This window comes from Ostrea edulis, chromosome 1 (assembly GCF_947568905.1).
Source record: "Ostrea edulis chromosome 1, xbOstEdul1.1, whole genome shotgun sequence".
NCBI lineage: Eukaryota > Metazoa > Mollusca > Bivalvia > Ostreida > Ostreidae > Ostrea > Ostrea edulis.
Genome location: NC_079164.1, coordinates 35,408,005 through 35,427,082, shown reverse-complemented (window position 1 = coordinate 35,427,082; position 19,078 = coordinate 35,408,005). Strand labels below are relative to the sequence as shown.

The 19,078-nt window shown below is 35.8% G+C and overlaps 1 protein-coding gene and 1 long non-coding RNA gene across 3 annotated transcripts; one reads left to right on the top strand and one right to left on the bottom strand.

Annotated features, from left to right (window-relative positions):
- Nucleotides 1–1,500: 1,500 nt before the first annotated feature.
- LOC125658261 (uncharacterized) lies at nt 1,501–8,191 on the bottom strand. Its single transcript, XR_007363667.2, has 3 exons — nt 8,157–8,191; nt 1,744–1,801; nt 1,501–1,582 (listed from the first exon to the last, which is right to left on the bottom strand). It is a non-coding gene; the product is annotated as an uncharacterized LOC125658261 (long non-coding RNA).
- On the top strand, nt 7,967–19,029 carry LOC125658251 (uncharacterized). Of its 2 annotated transcripts, none has more exons than XM_048889459.2 (8): nt 7,967–8,133; nt 9,002–9,066; nt 14,275–14,358; nt 15,039–15,110; nt 16,523–16,628; nt 17,671–17,762; nt 17,985–18,053; nt 18,858–19,029. In XM_048889459.2, the coding sequence occupies exons 1-8, from the start codon at nt 8,118–8,120 to the stop codon at nt 19,008–19,010; spliced, it is 657 nt and encodes a 218-aa protein (XP_048745416.1). In that variant the 5' UTR covers nt 7,967–8,117; the 3' UTR covers nt 19,011–19,029. The 2 variants fall into 2 exon arrangements, with proteins under 2 accessions (XP_048745416.1, XP_048745408.1); XM_048889451.2 differs by having other exon boundaries at nt 8,999–9,066.
- Nucleotides 19,030–19,078: the final 49 nt, after the last annotated feature.

Genomic DNA, 19,078 nt, shown 5'->3' with positions numbered 1-19,078 from the left:
CACTCTACCTGGTGCAGAAGACTAGCTAACAAAATTTGATAATCTATTAATAAAGCATGTTAGGTATGGTGATTATGTGTGTGTGTGGGGGGGGGGGGTAAAAGCTACCAAAACAGAAAATAATTCATGTGGGGGGCTGAGTTGCATCATTATCAGAATTTACCGAAACAGTGGACTCTCTGGCCAGTCTGGGGGCTGAGCTAGTTGCATTAGAACTGACAGAAGCAAAACTCTCTGTCCAGTCGGGGGCTGAGTGGTATCAGAATCTTTTATTTATTTATTTTTATTTTTTCAAACTTCAGAAATTTATAAACTGCATGATCAGATTTTTTTGTAACACTAATAATGTCCCTTTATTGCGATGACTCTTCAAGTACAAACCATGATATTTAAAAAAAATTGAAATGATAGATAAATAAATAAATAAAATATTTGTAAGTTACTTTATTTATCTGTAAGTAAGTCACTAATTAAGTGTAACTAGTGGCAGTGCAACTTGCAAGTGAAAATTGCATCATCTGTAGCTTATGACCCCTTTTGGCTTACCTTGTAATTAATATTGTTGAAAATTTGGCAAATAGCATTGTAACCACCCCACCCCCCCAGTCTATACCCCACTTTTCTTTAAACGTTAAAAATCCAGCTAATTCAGTGAGGAAGAAATGCCACTACCATATTTCGAATTTCCTCTAGACTATATCAAATTAAATACCGCACTGCTATCAGTCACAGTTTGACACTGGTAGGGGTATGGGGACCTGGTCTGCGAGTGTGATGGAAAAGATTCTGATGAAAATAAAGATTCACTCATCATTCAGAAATGTATAAACATTGTATTATTGTATTCCACCGGTACGTTGTGAGTACGTTAATAATGGGAGTTATCTTTCCTTGGATATCTAAATTAATCAAATACTATATGAACACGGGCAATTATCGTCCATGTTTGACCTCAGTATAATTTATTCATGCATAAAATGTATTAATATGTCACTCTTTGTTGCGTATTTCATCGTTAAGTAAATGTTTACATATACTCGCTCTGCTTAATCGCTTCAATCTCAAAGGGATGTTCTGGAATGTGCCTAATCACGTGAGATACGCTAAATATAGCTATTTTAGATCCGAACGATCAACTTCGCATCATTCGTAGGCTCTAGGTTTATCCATACTAGCCCGTAAAAAATAGGGTGGAACCTCGTCCCACTTTTCCTGTAGAAATAAAAATAGAACATGACGCGCCACCTAGCGAGCATGGTTGTTGCTACTCTAACTACAAAAGAATGTTTGAATGGAAAACGTCATAACAGGAAGTACTCAATCCAAAAGTGAAAGTACAATAGTTATAATGGATAATCATTTGTAAACAAGATATATTTATAATAAGGTGTAGCAACACATGTTTTTGTGGATATAGTTGAAAGAGAGTTGATGTCGATTTTGGTGGATTCAGTTGGGAATCACGCCGACAGGTGTCACTGTAGCGTATTTGGACTCCTCACACTGGTATATGGAAAGGTCATGTCCTCTTCGAGTAAGCTGATTTTCGGGAAGCAGGAGCTGGAATATCTACACTGCAGATCTGTCAGAAGATGATCAATTGGGAAACAGTTCTTGTTTAAGATATTTTCAGTGGTGCAGAGAAGCTTCCCTATTATAGAGACCCAATGAATATATACAGTGTAGTTTAAATCTTAGATTTTCAATTAATGCAGTTGAAAATTTCATAACACAGGAACTCACAGGAAGTTTGAATTCCATTTGCGTCAGCCAATAAGAACCCGAGGGATGATTTCAAACTCTGAAATGAAGCATTCTTTTCTATAAAAGAGCTCAGAAGGACTTAAAAGGAACATCGAAAACAACGAAGGCGTATAATTTCTGTACAAAACTGTGACATATCTTGTATGACGTTCTCCAACGATAATGTTCCTCAATCAATCAGATGTCACAACAGTCATTTTGGAATTCCGACCCTTCCTGTAGTAGCCCAAATTTGGGATTTGACGAAAACGTATGACAAACATATATATCGGGTAATAAAAATTAGATGTCACCATGACAAAACAAAAAATTCCATAAATTCAATTCAATTGATGAAAGGTTGAAGATAACGAACAGTGATCAATCTTATGATTCCTATAAAGACAACAAATACAGAGTATGGCAAACATGGACCTCTGGATACACTAGAGGTGAAAACAGGTGCCAGGAGGAGTAATTAACCCCTGTCGATCGATCATATCCGCTGTAAGTCCAATATCTTGATCATATAAATGGAGTAATCCGTAGTCAAAAAAGGCCCAACAATTGGCATAAAACACGTCAGACATTATGTCACTGGGGAAAAGATCCACCAACGATGAGAACTATTCGGAAAATTATTTTGAAACAAATTACATCTAAAGCTATTTCTATCCTGTTTTGAGCTGTCATTCAAACTGAAATTAGGCAATGATTTAAAAGAGTCGATTATTATGTGTATAAAATTTGAAAATATAACATCAAGAAAATGTTCACCCTCTTTTAATTAAGCTGTCGGTGAACTTGAAGAGTATTGTTCATTACATATCATGGCCGTAGGAACCGGGGGGGGGGGCACGGGGGGAGGTGTGCCCCAATATATTTCCCCCAAAAAAATTCATATAGTAAAATTCACATATAGTGTAATGTATAATTATTTTTAAGCAGAAAGTTCATTTAAATCAATGAGACTCAGAGTCAGTCAGTGTGACTGTCCTTTAGCTTAACTAAAAAAAATATTATGAAAAGCACTTAATGCCTTAACATTTCTTAGGGCATCATCCAAAAGGTCGTAATCATGAGGTAATGATTCGGTTCTCGTTTCCACCTCCGCATCTGGCGTCAAACCTATGATATGTAATGACTGTTCCTTTGCAAAGTGCCCGACACTAGTGTCGTTTAAAGTCCTTTACCGGTATTTGTTGACGACTCATATGAGTGAAAAAATCTCGCAAGGGACGACTGATCAAAAGGTATCTAATATGTGTGACCTTGACTAACTTTCAAGGTCTAATAATTCATTAGATAGCTTGTTCATAGAAACTTCATCTTGATACAAAAATGTCTATGCCCAACTGCCCTTATACCAGTTCAACGTTTGTATATATTTAAAATCTTTTTGTAAAGCTAATATGATGAATTGTTGACTTTTTTATCATCACAGTTTTTATGGTAAAGGTAAACCCGACAATGTGTGAAGTACTATTTATCAGTGACGTAACACCCCCAATGTGACGTAGGTCATGACGTGTAACAACTTTTTCAAAGCTTGTGAAGTCTCAGGCTGTCAAGACCTGTTTCATTCTTGGTCCAAGAGTAGACACTATCGTATCAGTGTAAGATCAACCTTTCGCACAGTTTTAACTTTGATTATATTTCACAATGTATACCCAGACGGACGAAAGAAAGGCATTTTTCGAAAAAGTGCACGAAGAAGCAAGGAATGCAGGAAAAAGGGGATGGGGAGCACTAAGTTTTCTTGTTAGACTCAAAGGGCATATTTTTAAGAAATATCCTCTTCCAACAAGCATACCTAATATCCCAACTTCGAATATTCGAAAAGATGCTGTTTCCTCAGAGCTTTATCCAAATGATGCTCCTTCTGAGCTTATCCCGATTAAGATATATGGTGATGGGAATTGTTTATTCAGAACTCTCTCTTTTTTGTGTTTGGATATGAGGACAATTTTAAGGAAATGAGGGTACGAATTGTGTTTGAACTTGTTTCAAACCTGAAGCGCTACACGAATGAAAACACTTTTGTGACCATATCCACAAACAAAAGTTCACTTCAATATGTCTTTGAAAGTTCCCTGTCAGAAGAGTGTTTAATTACTGGTGAGTTGATTGCTTTGTTACAAAAGGAAACAATAAAAACAACCCAGAACGGTTACTATTCAAGCCTTTTACATATGTTCGTAGCTTCTAACGTTTTGCAGAAACCAATCATGTCGATTTTCCCCGAGGTGCAAAACCCTGGAGTAAACAGACAAGATCATAATCAGCTTGTTGTTCCTCTTGACCGTGCTAATGCTAAAGAATATCAGGATGATATCCACATCATGTGGACTCAAACAATTGCTACAAAAATAGATGGTTGGACACCTAATCATTTTGTTGCCTGTATTCACAAGCATGAGGAACCTCTTTCAAAGCGTTCGAGGTTATCCTTTGAGGATTCTGAACCTCATCGCTCATTTGAACCAAAACAATCACAAGATAGTCCTTCCCCACTCTTGGAGTCTAACACAAATGAGGAGTCTATTGAAACAGGTAAATTGGGGGAAACTGCAAACAAAGAAACAGACAAACATGTTAAGGTTGCTTCCTTTATTGATTCTTCTTCTTCTTCAGAAGATGATATCTCAGAAATACCAATTCAAAAGGCCCAGGTTGTACATGAAAAATGGCATACACCAGAAATCGGTAGTACCCCAAATCAGCCACGGAATATTTTCTTTCCAGCAAAAAAGTTTGGTAAAAAGATGAGATCTTTCAATGCCTCCTGGTTTGATCGGTGGTCTTGGTTACATTATGTAGAAATCAAAGATGTTGTATTCTGTTTTCCTTGCATAAAATCATTTCAGAAGAAGACTCAGTTGTCACAAGAAAGAAAAAGCTTTCATATCAAGTGGTTTTAAAAACTGGAAAAAAGCAACCACAAAATTCGCCGCACACGAGAAAAGTGATTGCCATAAAGAGGCAATGGAAAGGGAGTTTACGATAAAGAAGGAGGTTAAAGATGTTGAAGAATGTCTTTCAAAGACGCACGAAGTCGAGAAGTCTAAAAGAGAGCATTTGCTTAAAACCACAAACATTTTGAAGTTTCTTGCTCGACAAGGAATTGCTCTTAGGGGTGACAAGGAATTGCTCTTAGGGGTGACAAAGACGAGAAAAACTCGAACTTTAATCAACTTCTCATGCTATAGGCTAAACGCGATCCCCAGCTTCAGGAATGGCTACAACGCAAGACAAATAACTATGTTGCTCCAGATATACAAAATGAAATTTTGCAGGTGATGGGGTTGCAGGTTTTGCGACAAATTGTTGCTTTCATCAAATCGTCTGAGTTCTTTTCAATAATGGCAGACGAAACACGAGATATTTCCAACAAAGAGCAACTTGTTTTATACATTCGATGGGTTGATCAAAATTTTACCGCTTATGAAGATTTATTAGGGGTATACTGTCTTTCTGACATTGGGGCTAATTCAATAACCCTAGCAATTAAAGATGCTCTTTTGAGGTTCGATCTGCCTATCAACAAAGTACGAGGCCAGTGTTATGACATGGCTGCTTCTATGGCTGGTTCAAAGACAGGTGTTGCAACACAAATTCATGCACTTGAACCCAGAGCCCTTAACATACACTGTTATGGTGATGCTCTTAACCTAGCTTGCAGTGATTCTATTAAGGGATGTAAGTTGCTTAGAGACACCCTGGACATTGCAAAGGATATAACAAAGTTGATTAAAGAACCTCCAAGAAGGGAGATGATTTTCAATACATTAACAAATGACCAAAATCTAGAGAAAACGTCAGCGGGAATAAGAGTTTTGTGTCCCACAAGATGGACAATAAAAGCCGGCACATTTTTGAGCATTTTGTCAAACCATGAAATTCTAAGAAATGTTTAGGATGAAAGCCTCCAATACGTGCGTGAGGTAGAAATGAGAAACAGAATTAGGGGAGTGGCTTCTTATATGTGCAGGTTTGATTTCTTCTTTGGGTGTTTACTGAGTGAAAAACTTTTACGTTATAGTGATAATTTGGCAAGGGCTCTGCAGGCTCCAAATCTCTCGGCGAGTGATGGTCAAAAAATGGCATCAACGACAATGAGTGCTTTGTAAAGTCTCCGAGATGAGACAATCTTCACTCAGTTTTACGTGGAAGTTGTTGAAAAAGCAAAACAGATGAACATCGATGATCCTGTTCTTCCTAGAAAACGCAAAATTCCTTGTAAACTTGATGATGGGACAGCAGCACATACTTTTTCATCGTGTGCAGATATGTATAGGAAAGATTTCTACGAGGCATTAGATCTGCTTTTAGCTGGCATAAAATCTAGATTTGACCAACCAGGTTACAAAGCTTATGTTAATCTTGAAAACCTCGTAATTAAGGCTTGCACAAGTCAAACGTTTGAAGAAGAATTCAATATTGTCACGACCCTATATGATACAGATTTGAAGCCAAAGGATCTTCACTGCCAGCTTATAATGTTAAAGACTGTTTTGCCAAAAGACTTTACGCCAGATATACCAAGTGTGGTTGAATTTTTCAGATATTCAAATGAAAAAAGTCTGTTTGCCGAGATCCTCAAAATTCTCAAACTAATTTTGGTACTTCCTGCAACTAACGCTACCAGTGAGCGCTCATTCACCGCCTTGAAAAGATTGAAAACATCACTGAGATCAACAATGAGCCAAATACGAACAAACAATTTGCTTTTATTGCATGTTCATAAAAATGAGACTGATGAACTGAATCCAGAAAAAATAGTTGAGGAGTTCGTAAGTGAAAGTGAACACAGACTGGCGATTTTTGGAAAGTTTACCGAGTACTAAATACCTTATGACTCAGAAATGATTGATAACAAAATGATAAAGATATAAACAAACAAAAAATTTAAAAATCTTTAACACCCCCCTCCAAAAAAAAAAACCCCCAAACAAAACTTAAAATTAAAGTTGAGGGTTTTTTTGGGAAACTAATTAGATTCTATGTACATAATTAGATTTATGTACATGACGTATACTTCAATGCTTGCACATATTTATGCAGTTATCTTTTTACTAATGGTTTTGTCGATATCACTTTTTTGTCGTAAATTACTTTGGTGTGGTGCCCCCCCCCCCCCCCCCCAAGTGAAATTGCTTCCTACGGGTCTGCATATGGAATTCAATGATGATGTCAAAAATTCCATAATCTAGCATTGTACATCAATCTACCCCAAGTATGTATATAATTATCATAAAGCTAATGATATTTAGTAAATTCTGGAGAATTTTAGTTTGCAATACCTGTGCCATTATTGTACGCCAACTCTTTATGAATTATCAAACGTCAGAATCGAACATCCTTAATAGGATCTGCCGCGAAACGTTCCAGGTAGAAGTTAACGTCATTGCACTCAAGCTGTAAACAACGATGGCAAAACAGCAATCATTTGGTAATCTCTGGTAGTCGGCTTCAATTTTTATCAAAAAGTATCAATTCTTGTAATATTTTCACTTGATCACCGTCGACAGGGGATGCTTACTCCTCCTCTGGTGTGTCCAGGGGTCCGTGTTTGTCCAACTATCTATTTTGTATTGCTTATAGGAATTATAAGATTGATCACTGTTCGTTATCTTCACCTTTCATCTACAGTTATGGTCCAGCAAATGTTATTCATATTTTGAAGCTGTTCACTATCACTGATAACCATATGAGTGAAAAATCCTCGAGTGAGACGTTAAACAACAAGATACGATCACTGATCGATGCAGTTAGATGAACGCTGAAAACGTGCGTAATTGTCAGATTGCAAGCATTCACAACAGTGTCAATAATGCTTCAGTTTCTAAACTTGACAAGAAAATGAATGAATTATCCGCATAAACAACTGAAATATAGTTTATCTTAATAAGGGAGTTATTGAACTGATATTGGTGAAAACTGGCATTCATTGAGTGTAAAATATCGGTCACACATTCTCAAATTTTGAAACTCAACTCGGTCAATATTTACCAATGTAAGCTCAATAACCATTTGAATAATATATATTTTCTAGTATACTCATATTCAAATCTGATCTTATAGACACCATGTATATCATAAAATACACGTATATCTATGTCATTGTCGTGAATATAAAGAAAGCGAAGTCTAAGGTTTTAGAACCTGTGTCCGATCTCTGTTATCGTATTACAATAAATACACTGTACGTTCAAACCAAACCAGTCGATAAGCCAATATTGCTTGGACTTGTTGCACCTGTTTGTATGGTGGTATTTGAAGGTTAACAAATGCCATCGTAATAAGAAGACCTAGATATTACAGTCGGAGATAAAATTGACGGTGGTTTAGAAATATTCTAGCCAGATGCTGAAATGACAGATTTGAAATGTAAGTATAGGTTTTCACGTTACTTTGATAGAGCACCTCCGCTATGTTTAGATCCAGTATTGATAGTGTTAGCCTGCCCTATCTGTCAGCGACAAACCTTACTTAAATGGTGTATAAATATTCATTGTTGAGAACTTAAACTGATATATTCATTATCTCGATAGGCAATTTCAATATGGTTCCATTTACGTCATTCGAGGAACACATGATTTAGATGCTTGTTATCCAATGCCAACAAACAAAATATATCTATCCATCCGTTCAAACATTCATACATCGAATTATCTATCCATTTCTACAACCATATTCATTCTTAAAAATATAACTACTGTCAATATCACTAGTATGTGTTTTTGTTTTCAAAGCATTAAGGGATTATTTCCATTACTAAGGACAAATGAAGTGTAAGACAAAAACGATTACGGATTTTGCATCATTAAGGCACGTAGCATTGAAAACCCCCCACCCAATTTTCCTAAATTTCAAAATCTTAAATCGACGGAGGGGGGGGGGGGGGGCGGGGGCGAGCATCAACGTTAAATTTTTCGCCAATGCTCGAAGTCTTAAACCGTGGGGGAATGGGGAGGGGGTCATTTGCTGTAGCCTTCAAAACGGCATTTAGATATATCGACGACGTATTATCTTTTAACAATAATGGTTTTCATCCATATGTCGATTCGATATTTAAACAATACAATGCTTTCTTTGTTGTTTCATCGGATGATGCAGGTAGCTAGCATTGCAGAAAAAAATCATAACCCTCGTATGCGGGTTATATCAATTTTTTCTGCAATGATTAATTTGGTTGACCCCCCCCCCCCCGCTCCCTCTTCATTCTACGTGCCTAATATATGTTACTCTTTAGTAGATGTCAGGATTGGGTCAGCAATAATTTGGTGTTTCGTTCTGGTGGAATTTTCGGACTCCATTTCCGTAAGTGAGTACATACCACTTATACAACTTGTTTTGTTGCGTTTTGCCCTGTCTATGACGCAAACACATCATATCTACTCAAAACAGCGCACGTACACATACGGTGTTTACGTTGGTTGGAAAATATCGGTGAACTTTATTACAACAAATGTCATATTTTCAGACACAAAGTTCATTTTCTTTTCTTTTATTCAAAACAACGCACGTATACATATGATGTTTACGTTACTGGGAAAATATCGGAGAATTTTATCACAAATTATGTATTGTCAAAGACAGAGTACAATAATGTCCATTTTCTTCTCTCTTTTTTCAACTTTCGTGTCGAGTTTTGAATTCATATGTCTGTATTCATGTCGGTGACCAATAAATTTTACAGTGGGTGTTATTTGTATGAGCGCCATATAGTATACATCCCAATTTATCGACAAAATGATATCCGGCCCTATGCCATAACTAATATATCATTTTTATTGAATTATATTACAAAATCGAATACGTAATGTCACTAATTTATGCTGTTTTTGAATAAGAGATATTGCTTACACCACTAGTTGATAGTTATTCGTTTAGTCGTTTAAGAGATATCACTCACACCACTAGTTGATATCAAATATTCGTTTAATCGTTTAAATATATCACTCACATATCACTTATACTATTATACAAATATAGCCATTTCAATCGGTTGATCCATGAATATATCGACTTCACAGAAAAGCACATCGACCGAGCACGAAGTGCGAGGTCGATATGCTTTTCTGTGAAGTCGATATATCTATGGATCGACGGATTGAAAGGGCTACATTTCTTAATTTATTTTTCAAAGAATGCTTGACAAAGTTAGGAAACATGAATTGCAATTTTTTTTAATTTTTTAACATATTGAGATAAAAAAAAAAAATAAATATCATAGTAAGGCTGTTTTAATTTCAGTGTGGGTTCTTTATACTGATAGAGTAATTTTATGAAATATGTAATGAATAGAGCATCTTCCCATTTCAGGAAATTATAACAATTTATTAATGAATTCAATTTCCTAATCTTTTATTAGAAAGTACAGGTCAATCCGAGTTGTTGTTGTTGTTGTTGTTGTTGTGTGTGTGTGTGTGTGTGTGTGTGTGTGTTTATAATTAGAAAGACCGGAAAAAGAATTTGATAGGTTGGAATGACATACGTCAGCAAATCACATTCATCGTTGCATGTAGCAAAATTTCCCTAATCTACTATTAGAAAGTACAGGTCAATCCGAGTTTTTTTATGTTTATAATTAGAAAGACTCATTCAATCCGCATTTCTATACTTTGACACGTGATATCAAACGAACCAATGGTGAAGTGCATTACTATACATAAAAATAATATTAGTTGATATCAGTTATTCGTTTAATCGTTTAAGTCATATTACTTACACCACTAGTTGATATCAGTTATTCGTTTAATGGCTTAATGGTATTACTAACAATACTAACTGATATCAGTTATTCGTTTAATTGTTTAAGAGATATCTATTACACTATTAGTTATTCGTTTAATCGGTGTCCATTTCCATGAATGATTACCGCCTACACATTGTTTCGTTGCGTTTTGCCCTGTCTATAACACAAACACGATCATATCTACTCAAAACAGCGCACATATACATACGGTATTTACGTTGGTTGGAAAATATCGGTGAATTTTATCACAACAAATGACGTATTGTCAGAGAAAGAGTACAATTATTGTACATTTTCTAGTTTATTCAAGTCTCATATAGAGTTTTGAATTCATATATCTGTATTCATATCGGTGACCAATGAATTTTACAGTGAGTGTTATCTGTATGAAAGCCATTGTAGTATACATCCCAATTTATCGACAAAATTATATTCGGCCCTATTTTATGACTGATATATCATTTTTATTGAATTATATCACCAAATCGAATACGTAAAGTCACTTATTCATGCTGGTTTTTAATAAGAGATATCACATACAGTGATCCCCCGCTATATTGCCCCCTGTTATAATGTCACCCTCACATATCGCCAAAAAAGTTCAAAGTACGTTTTCCCCGCTATGTAAAACCCGTTATAACGCCATCCCCCGCATACAGCCATCCGCCAACCTATTTACAGGTACGATTTGGTCAATGTACGTAAACGATAATCATATGCATGAGTTCAAATATGTAGTATTTTGTTTTAAATCTGAGTATGACGGACACACCGAAATCTAATAGCACATTGATGTAGTAGATGAAATTTGTTTGATTTCTTATGACAGCTGTACACACACACACACACACACCCTCCCCCGATATAATGCCACCCCGTTATAATGCCAAAATTGCCGAGGTACAAATGTTGGCGTTATAACGGGGGATCACTGTACTGTTAGTTGATATCAGTGATTCGTTTAGTCGTTTAAGAAATATCACTTACACCACTAGTTGAAATCAATTATTCGTTAAATCGTTTAAATGATATAACTTACATATCACATATATTACTTGATGTCTAAGTGATATTCCATAAACAGTTAAGCTACACAAAGCGATCACAATTGAATACTTGTATAGTAAAAATGATCATGTCGAAAGCTAAACGATATCTCTTTTACCGAGAAAGATGCATTCTGATTTAAATATATATATCTTAACCGTTATCACGAAAAATCTCGCTTTATCGATGTAAAAGAGATATCTCTGAAATCTAATTAGACGTTTCTTACAGATTTTCAGAAAGAGATATCTTTCTAACTTTGATAGTCATCTAAAAAAAAGTTAAAAGAGATATATTTTCCTTTTGTACAAATCATTTCTTTCACACTTGAGATTCGCCATTTATGTGACGTAATTTAATTAAGCTGGTGCAAAATGGCGAGAAAGTTCAAGGAGGTCGTTGGAACAGCATTTGCCAGTCTGAGCCTAGCGAGTTACTTCAGGATTTTGATTTCCTTGATTTTTAAGGAACTGATAGGAAATTAAATTTACCTTTAGATACTTTTCTATTGTGATTTCCCACATTCCTTGTCAAATAAGGAAATAAGTATATTTTCAGTAAAATAAAAAAATTATTGTACTTTTATACTAGTATATCTAAGAATATTGCATGGGCATCAAATGTGCCTGTACATGCACCAATAGTGCGACCTCACTCACAGATCATCTGTTTCACCATATCTACAATTACAAGTCCATAATTGCTTCTCTTACTAGTAGAATGGTATCAAGTTTAACATAGGTTCTTATATTTGTATTTAGATTCCCCTGTCTTTGAATCTTTCGACTATTTTGGCGGGCCATCGCTTTGGGGAGCGTTCCATGTAAGATACAAGGTGAAGATAACGAACAGTGATCAATCTGATAAATCCCATAAGCAATACAAAATAGAGAGTTGGGCAAACACGGACACCCGGACAAACCAGAGATGGGACCAGCTGTTTAGGAGGAGTAAACATCCCATGTCGACCGGTCACATCCGCCGTGAGCCCTATATCTTGATCAGGTAAACAGAGTTATCCGTAGTCAGAATCAGTGTGCCACGAACGGGCTAACAATCGGTATGAAACACATCAGACAGCATTTGACCCAATGATAGGTTGTATTGACAAAGTAGATCGTTATAACGACCGTAGAATTTGCGAAATGCTGACTTTAAACGAAACTGTTGAAACCCCTGAACCATTAACTTATTTGTCAGTAGCTTGCCTCGATTTAAAAACTGACCATACGCAGAACAAGCTCTTGCGTCTCGAATCAGTTGAGAGATATAAACACCATATACAGGTGATAATGGAATATTGCTACATAAATATGGGAAGTTGACGATGGAGAAGCTGAAATCATCCCGTTTGTCAAAAAGTTGAGTTGTTAGTTTGCCGTTAATATCTACTTTCAATAAAATATCTAAGTATGAAGCAGAAGTGGATGACTCTGTGGTGTCTTTTATTTCGAGCTCGCAGGGATGTATCGAATCGAAATATGAATGAAAGTTATTATTGTTAATAGATAAAACGTCGTCGATATACATAAATGTCGAATTGAAGGCCACAGCAAGAGCTTTTTTCTTCTCACGTAGAGGTTTTTTAATAAAATCTGCTTCATATGAATATAAAACAGGTCAGCTAACAAAGGAGCACAATTCGTGTCCATGGGAATTCCAACAGATTGTTGGAAGACATGATCACCAAAGACCACAAAGATATTGTCAATGAGGAACTCTAGCATGTTTTTTTTTTTATTTCAACCTCAGAATACTTGTGCATGGAATAAGAGTGGTGTTTAACAAAGTAATTTTTAGGATGACTGAACACTAGATATGAATATTTCCGTTTTCCATTTTTGTTGAAGAAGCAACTGTCTATAACTTCAGAAAGTCTAGTCTTTAATTTATTGTGAGGAATAGTCGTGTAAAGTGTTGAAAAGTCATAGGTTTTGATGCTGTTGATCTGAGAAAAGTTTTGCAATTTCAAGTTATCTCAATCTAATTAAAATTAGATCCTATGATCCGCTCATTTGCTATCGCTACACATAGCGATAGTAGATGAGAGAATCATAGGATCTAGTTTTAATCAGATTGAAGTTACCTAAAAGTTCATTTGGAATGTTTTAGAATCCACATTTGATTTACTCCATTTCTGGCATATGTAGTCGCACAGTAAGTTTGAAGTTTCTCCTATATCTCTCGTTTTTAAGATGTCTCTCATGAAAATTCTTATAAAGATAATTATCTCTTTAAGTTAAAGAGATATCTTTTTAACTTAAATAGATACATGTATCTGTCTAAATGAAAGAGATATTTCTCAAACTAAAAGATATATCTCTCTAAGTGAAAGAAGTATATTTCTAAGTGAAAGAGATATAACTATACAATAAGAGATTCTTTATTAGAGAATCAGTCACGTGACACACAAACCAGAAACTACGAGACACTACTAAACAAAATACATGTCAGATCAAATCTTATTTTCCAAATAAATACGGTATGATCAAAACCATCCCCTTCTTCTTACACTCGAGTGTAAGGATCCGGAGAAGTGGTGGTTTTAATTAGACTGAAATAGAGAAACGGCTTGCCACATATTTCTCCTATGAAAGGTGAAGATAAGGAACAGTGATCAATCACATATTTACAGAGAATGACGTCAAATATGACTTTTACAATGCTGCTGAATTCATTGGGTATATGTATAACATCTTCAACTTTAAAATTGCTCCTTTCAGACTATTGGTCCAACATGTTTCAGCTGTGACAGGGAGGTCCTCCCGACCACGTGCTCTAGTGTTGCCACCTGTGGCCCCCATGAAGTACATACGGTTCTCTTACATTCATTTCTGTTCTTACAAACTAATGATGAAAATATCTATAGATAATCTGTTTCGAATGCTTTAAGTTCACTTATTACACGCGATTTGTTTGGTTTATTTTACTTTATCAACATTTTATGTTGCATAAAACTAAGGAGCTGTATGACGTCACAATACATTTGGTTCTGTTTCTACGGCAGTATTGCTCCGCGTCATACTTTTTAAAAATTATTTATGAAATTAAATCAAATGCGAGTTATTAGATTAAATGATAAGAAACATGATAATTCCTAGCAATTTTATAAGATACCATAAATTTGGAACACAATTACGGCATTCTCTTTGCGGATTTTAATGCGTGAACTACCACACATTCCTTTATATCGTATGAAATGAGAAGAAATTACTTGCATTCCTTAAATAAAAAATACTAATTTTTTGAAAGTAGAGCAATCAACCAATTTATGTTTTAGTGATCCTTTATAAGGATCTCTTACTGTAGACTAAGCATGCGTAGAAAGCATCATGGGAAGTAAAAAAAAAAAAAAAACCAACCCAATAATCAGATGAATTAGTTTAATGATCAGTACGACACAGAAAAAAAGTGTTCTATGGAGTTAAAGCCAGTGGCTTATTCGCCTTCAAGTTTAAATATGAACCATATTGATATAAAATTACAGACATGCGCAATGGAGAAGGGAGTTGATCTACTATACGATAATGTTTTCTGGTCAGGCTGCAAAGACAAAATGGTAAATACAGATAATCACACTAACTTACAAAACTAGATCCTTCCACTACAAGCTTATACTAGCCTAATCATTCAGATCCTTCCACTACAAGCTTATACTAGCCTAATCATTCAGATCCTTCCACTACAAGCTTATACTAGCCTAATCATTCAGATCCTTCCACTACAAGCTTAAGCATCATTCAGTTCCTTCCACTACAAGCTTATACTAGTCGAATCATTCAGTTCCTTCCACTACAAGCTTATACATCATTCAGTTCCTTCCACTACAAGCTTATACATCATTCAGTTCCTTCCACTACAAGCTTATACTAGCCGAATCATTCAGATCCTTCCACTACAAGCTTATACATCATCCAGTTCCTTCCACTACAAGCATATACTAGCCGAATCATTCAGTTCCTTCCACTACAAGCTTATACATCATTCAGTTCCTTCCACTACAAGCTTATACTAGCCTAATCATTCAGATCATTCCACTACAAGCTTATACTAGTCGAATCATTCAGATCCTTCCACTACAAGCTTATACATCATTCAGTTCCTTCCACTACAAGCTTATACTAGTCGAATCATTCAGTTCCTTCCACTACAAGCTTATACATCATTCAGTTCCTTCCACTACAAGCTTATACTAGCCTAATCATTCAGTTCCTTCCATTACAAGCTTATACTAGCCTAATCATTCAGTTCCTTCCACTACAAGCTTATACTAGCCTAATCATTCAGTTCCTTCCACTACAAGCTTATACATCATTCAGTTCCTTCCACTACAAGCTTATACTAGCCGAATCATTCAGTTCCTTCCACTATAAGCTTATACATCATTCAGTTCCTTCCACTACAAGCTTATACTAGCCTAATCATTCAGATCATTCCACTACAAGCTTATACTAACCGAATCATTCAGTTCCTTCCACTACGAGCTTATACTAGCCTAATCATTCAGATCATTCCACTACAATCTTATACTAGTCGAATCATTCAGATCCTTCCACTACAAGCTTATACATCATTCAGTTCCTTCCACTACAAGCTTATACTAGCCTAATCATTCAGATCATTCCACTACAATCTTATACTAGTCGAATCATTCAGATCCTTCCACTACAAGTTTATACATCATTCAGTTCCTTCCACTACAAGCTTATACTAGCCTAATCATTCAGATCATTCCACTACAAGCTTATACTAGCCGAATCATTCAGTTCCTTCCACTACAAGCTTATACTAGCCGAATCACTCAGATCATTCCACTACAAGCTTATACTAGCCTAATCATTCAGTTCCTTCCACTACAAGTTTATACTAGCCGAATCATTCAGTTTTTTAAAGATTCTTTTTTTTTAATCATTCAGAATTTCTATTCTATCAATAAAAATGCATCGCTCGGCTACGCATGAACAATTTCAGGACTGCGATACTAACAGAAGGAGACGTTTTCCAGATGACGTCACCGTCACTTGTTCCAAGTGCTGTGATGGCAACTTCTGCAATTCTGAGGGGTGTGGAGAGCCAGGTTTGACTTCATTTTCTAGGTCCATAGATTCTAGATACAAAATATATGTATGTAGGGAAAATGATGTAAGTAATAAACTTTTAAGGATGTTCTAGTATAACCTCCGACGTCGAGAAAGGCTTTGATATTTCAAATAACTTTTCGAGACTGAGAGGTAGCATGCAACAATGATCAACAAAAACAAGAACTTTATCTATATTCTACTATGGCTCAGAAATATACAACAGATCGTTTCCTTATACAGCTATGAATGTCATTATCGTATGATCGATTTTATTGTTTTACAAGGAGTGTAAAAACTGTAGTAAAGTAAAATAGACATTTAACAGACGTTTTAAGACAATACACAACTTCTAATCAGAACAAGGGGCGGATCCAGGAATTGTGGTTACGGGGGGCGCCATTTTATGCGGCAGGGGGTCTGGGGACCGCCTTGAGGTAGGGCCCAGGGGGAGAACCCCCGGAAGCTCCTGGGTTAATTTACAGATTTTATAGGGCTTGAAATATGTCTCCTATTTAGTCATTTGTACTATTTTCTATCATTTTTTATAAGGTGAAATTAATAAAATGACGCAAATTTTTAGGGTTTTTCGAAAAAATTTAGCTCTTCCAATAAAGTAATTCAAGAAATCAAAAGATTTTGTCATTTATTTCTCCGGGAGTACAAGAAATTATTGCTTCTTTTATAGTTTAGTACATTTTTCTAAACAAGATACCACGATTTACGTTAAATTTGAAAATTTTAGGGGGGGGGCGCCGGCTGCGCCCCCTCTAAATCCGCCACTGAGAACGACCATGTAAAACCGATGTGGTCTCATTACGCATTGCATTTTAAATTTATATTTATTTTTTCTTATGGAAGTTAGGTATGTATAACTATTCTGATAATATTTTGATGACGTAATCAGTGTATTGTAGAATAATGGCCGCGCCAGTTCTTTGATCTCTTCAATAACCGTAGAAAAATATATCTTACAGTATACTTCTAATACCTTCAAGAAAAATATCCCGGAAACCTAAATTGAATTTCAACAAATTTCAGGATTTCCAATTGGTAGACATGTTTGTTTTAGCTGCTTTAACATGACGTCATCATCGAACTGTTCTCACGTTGTCATGTGTCGGGAAAATGAGGTAGTCGGATCATCTTTGTGATATTAAACTATTTCAATTTCTAATTCTAAACTATTTTAATTTCTAATTCTATAGCATACTACATTGACTGATGTCAGTCTAACTAGTGTCCAGTAGTTTGATATTGTGTTGGCAGCAATTTATCACACCATACCTTGTCTACGATTTCAAACTTCGTAAACATCTGTTCACTAAACTTGTACACTTTTTATTATGACACAGGTTTGTTACTTTGAAGAAGTTCATCACAATGACAGCGTCACCTATCATTCCGGATGTAGGACACTTCCGGTAATTTCATTTATGTTTTTAAAAAGAATTGGCATTTAAAACAATAAATTGTCCAGCAAAATTATTTTACGTAAATGTTGCGACTCACTTTGAGTGGATAGTTATATGGCATGAATCTCACCATTCAAAAATACCGGCGGATGAAGGATGTACTGTCACATGACCACAGGCGCAACCCATTTAATTTCGTAATTTACACAGGTCTACCCGACTATCCTATAAAATCAACTTTAGAGGGATAGACCTATTAAGATTTCAAATTCGTCAATTGCAAAATGAAATGGAGAGCGTCTGTAAGCATGACAGTAATACGTCTTCCCACTACTTGTAATTGCTTCAAAAAATTTACATAGATGCCCCTCCCAAACAAAATAAAATAATCACCCCCACCCCATCCACTCGTCCTTAACACCATCAAAATTCACTCCTTTCCGAACTGATCGCATCTCTCTGCGCGCGTGTGTGTGTGAATATGAGTGTAAAAGAGTGTAAGATGAATTGATTGTTTTTCTCTATGTGTACAGGAGTGTAAGATGAACTGATTGTTTTTCTCTGTGTGTACAGGAGTGTAAGATAAACTGATTGTTTTTCTCTGTGTGTACAGGAGTGTAAGATAAACTGATTGTTTTTCTCTGTGTGTACAGGAGTGTAAGATAAACTGATTGTTTTTCTCTGTGTGTACAGCAGTATAAGATGAAGTGGTTGTTTTTCTCTGCGTGTACAGGAGTGTAAGATGAATTAATTGTTTCTCTCTGTGTGTATACAGCAATGTAAGATGAACTCATCGTTTTTCTCTGCTCACAGGAATGTAAGATGGACCAATGGTGTGGTGGTTGCTGTCTCGGGAATTTCTGTAACTCGGGCTGCCATCCTTACGACAACCTGCGACCATTATACCAGTACGTCACTCTGACAAACCCGCCAGAATCAAAGTGGATAACTGTCCCTTCTCGATAATGAATGCTTACCCTATTTAGTGTCTGTTGTTTTGTTTGTCTGCGACTAGATCTATACACTATTTTTCG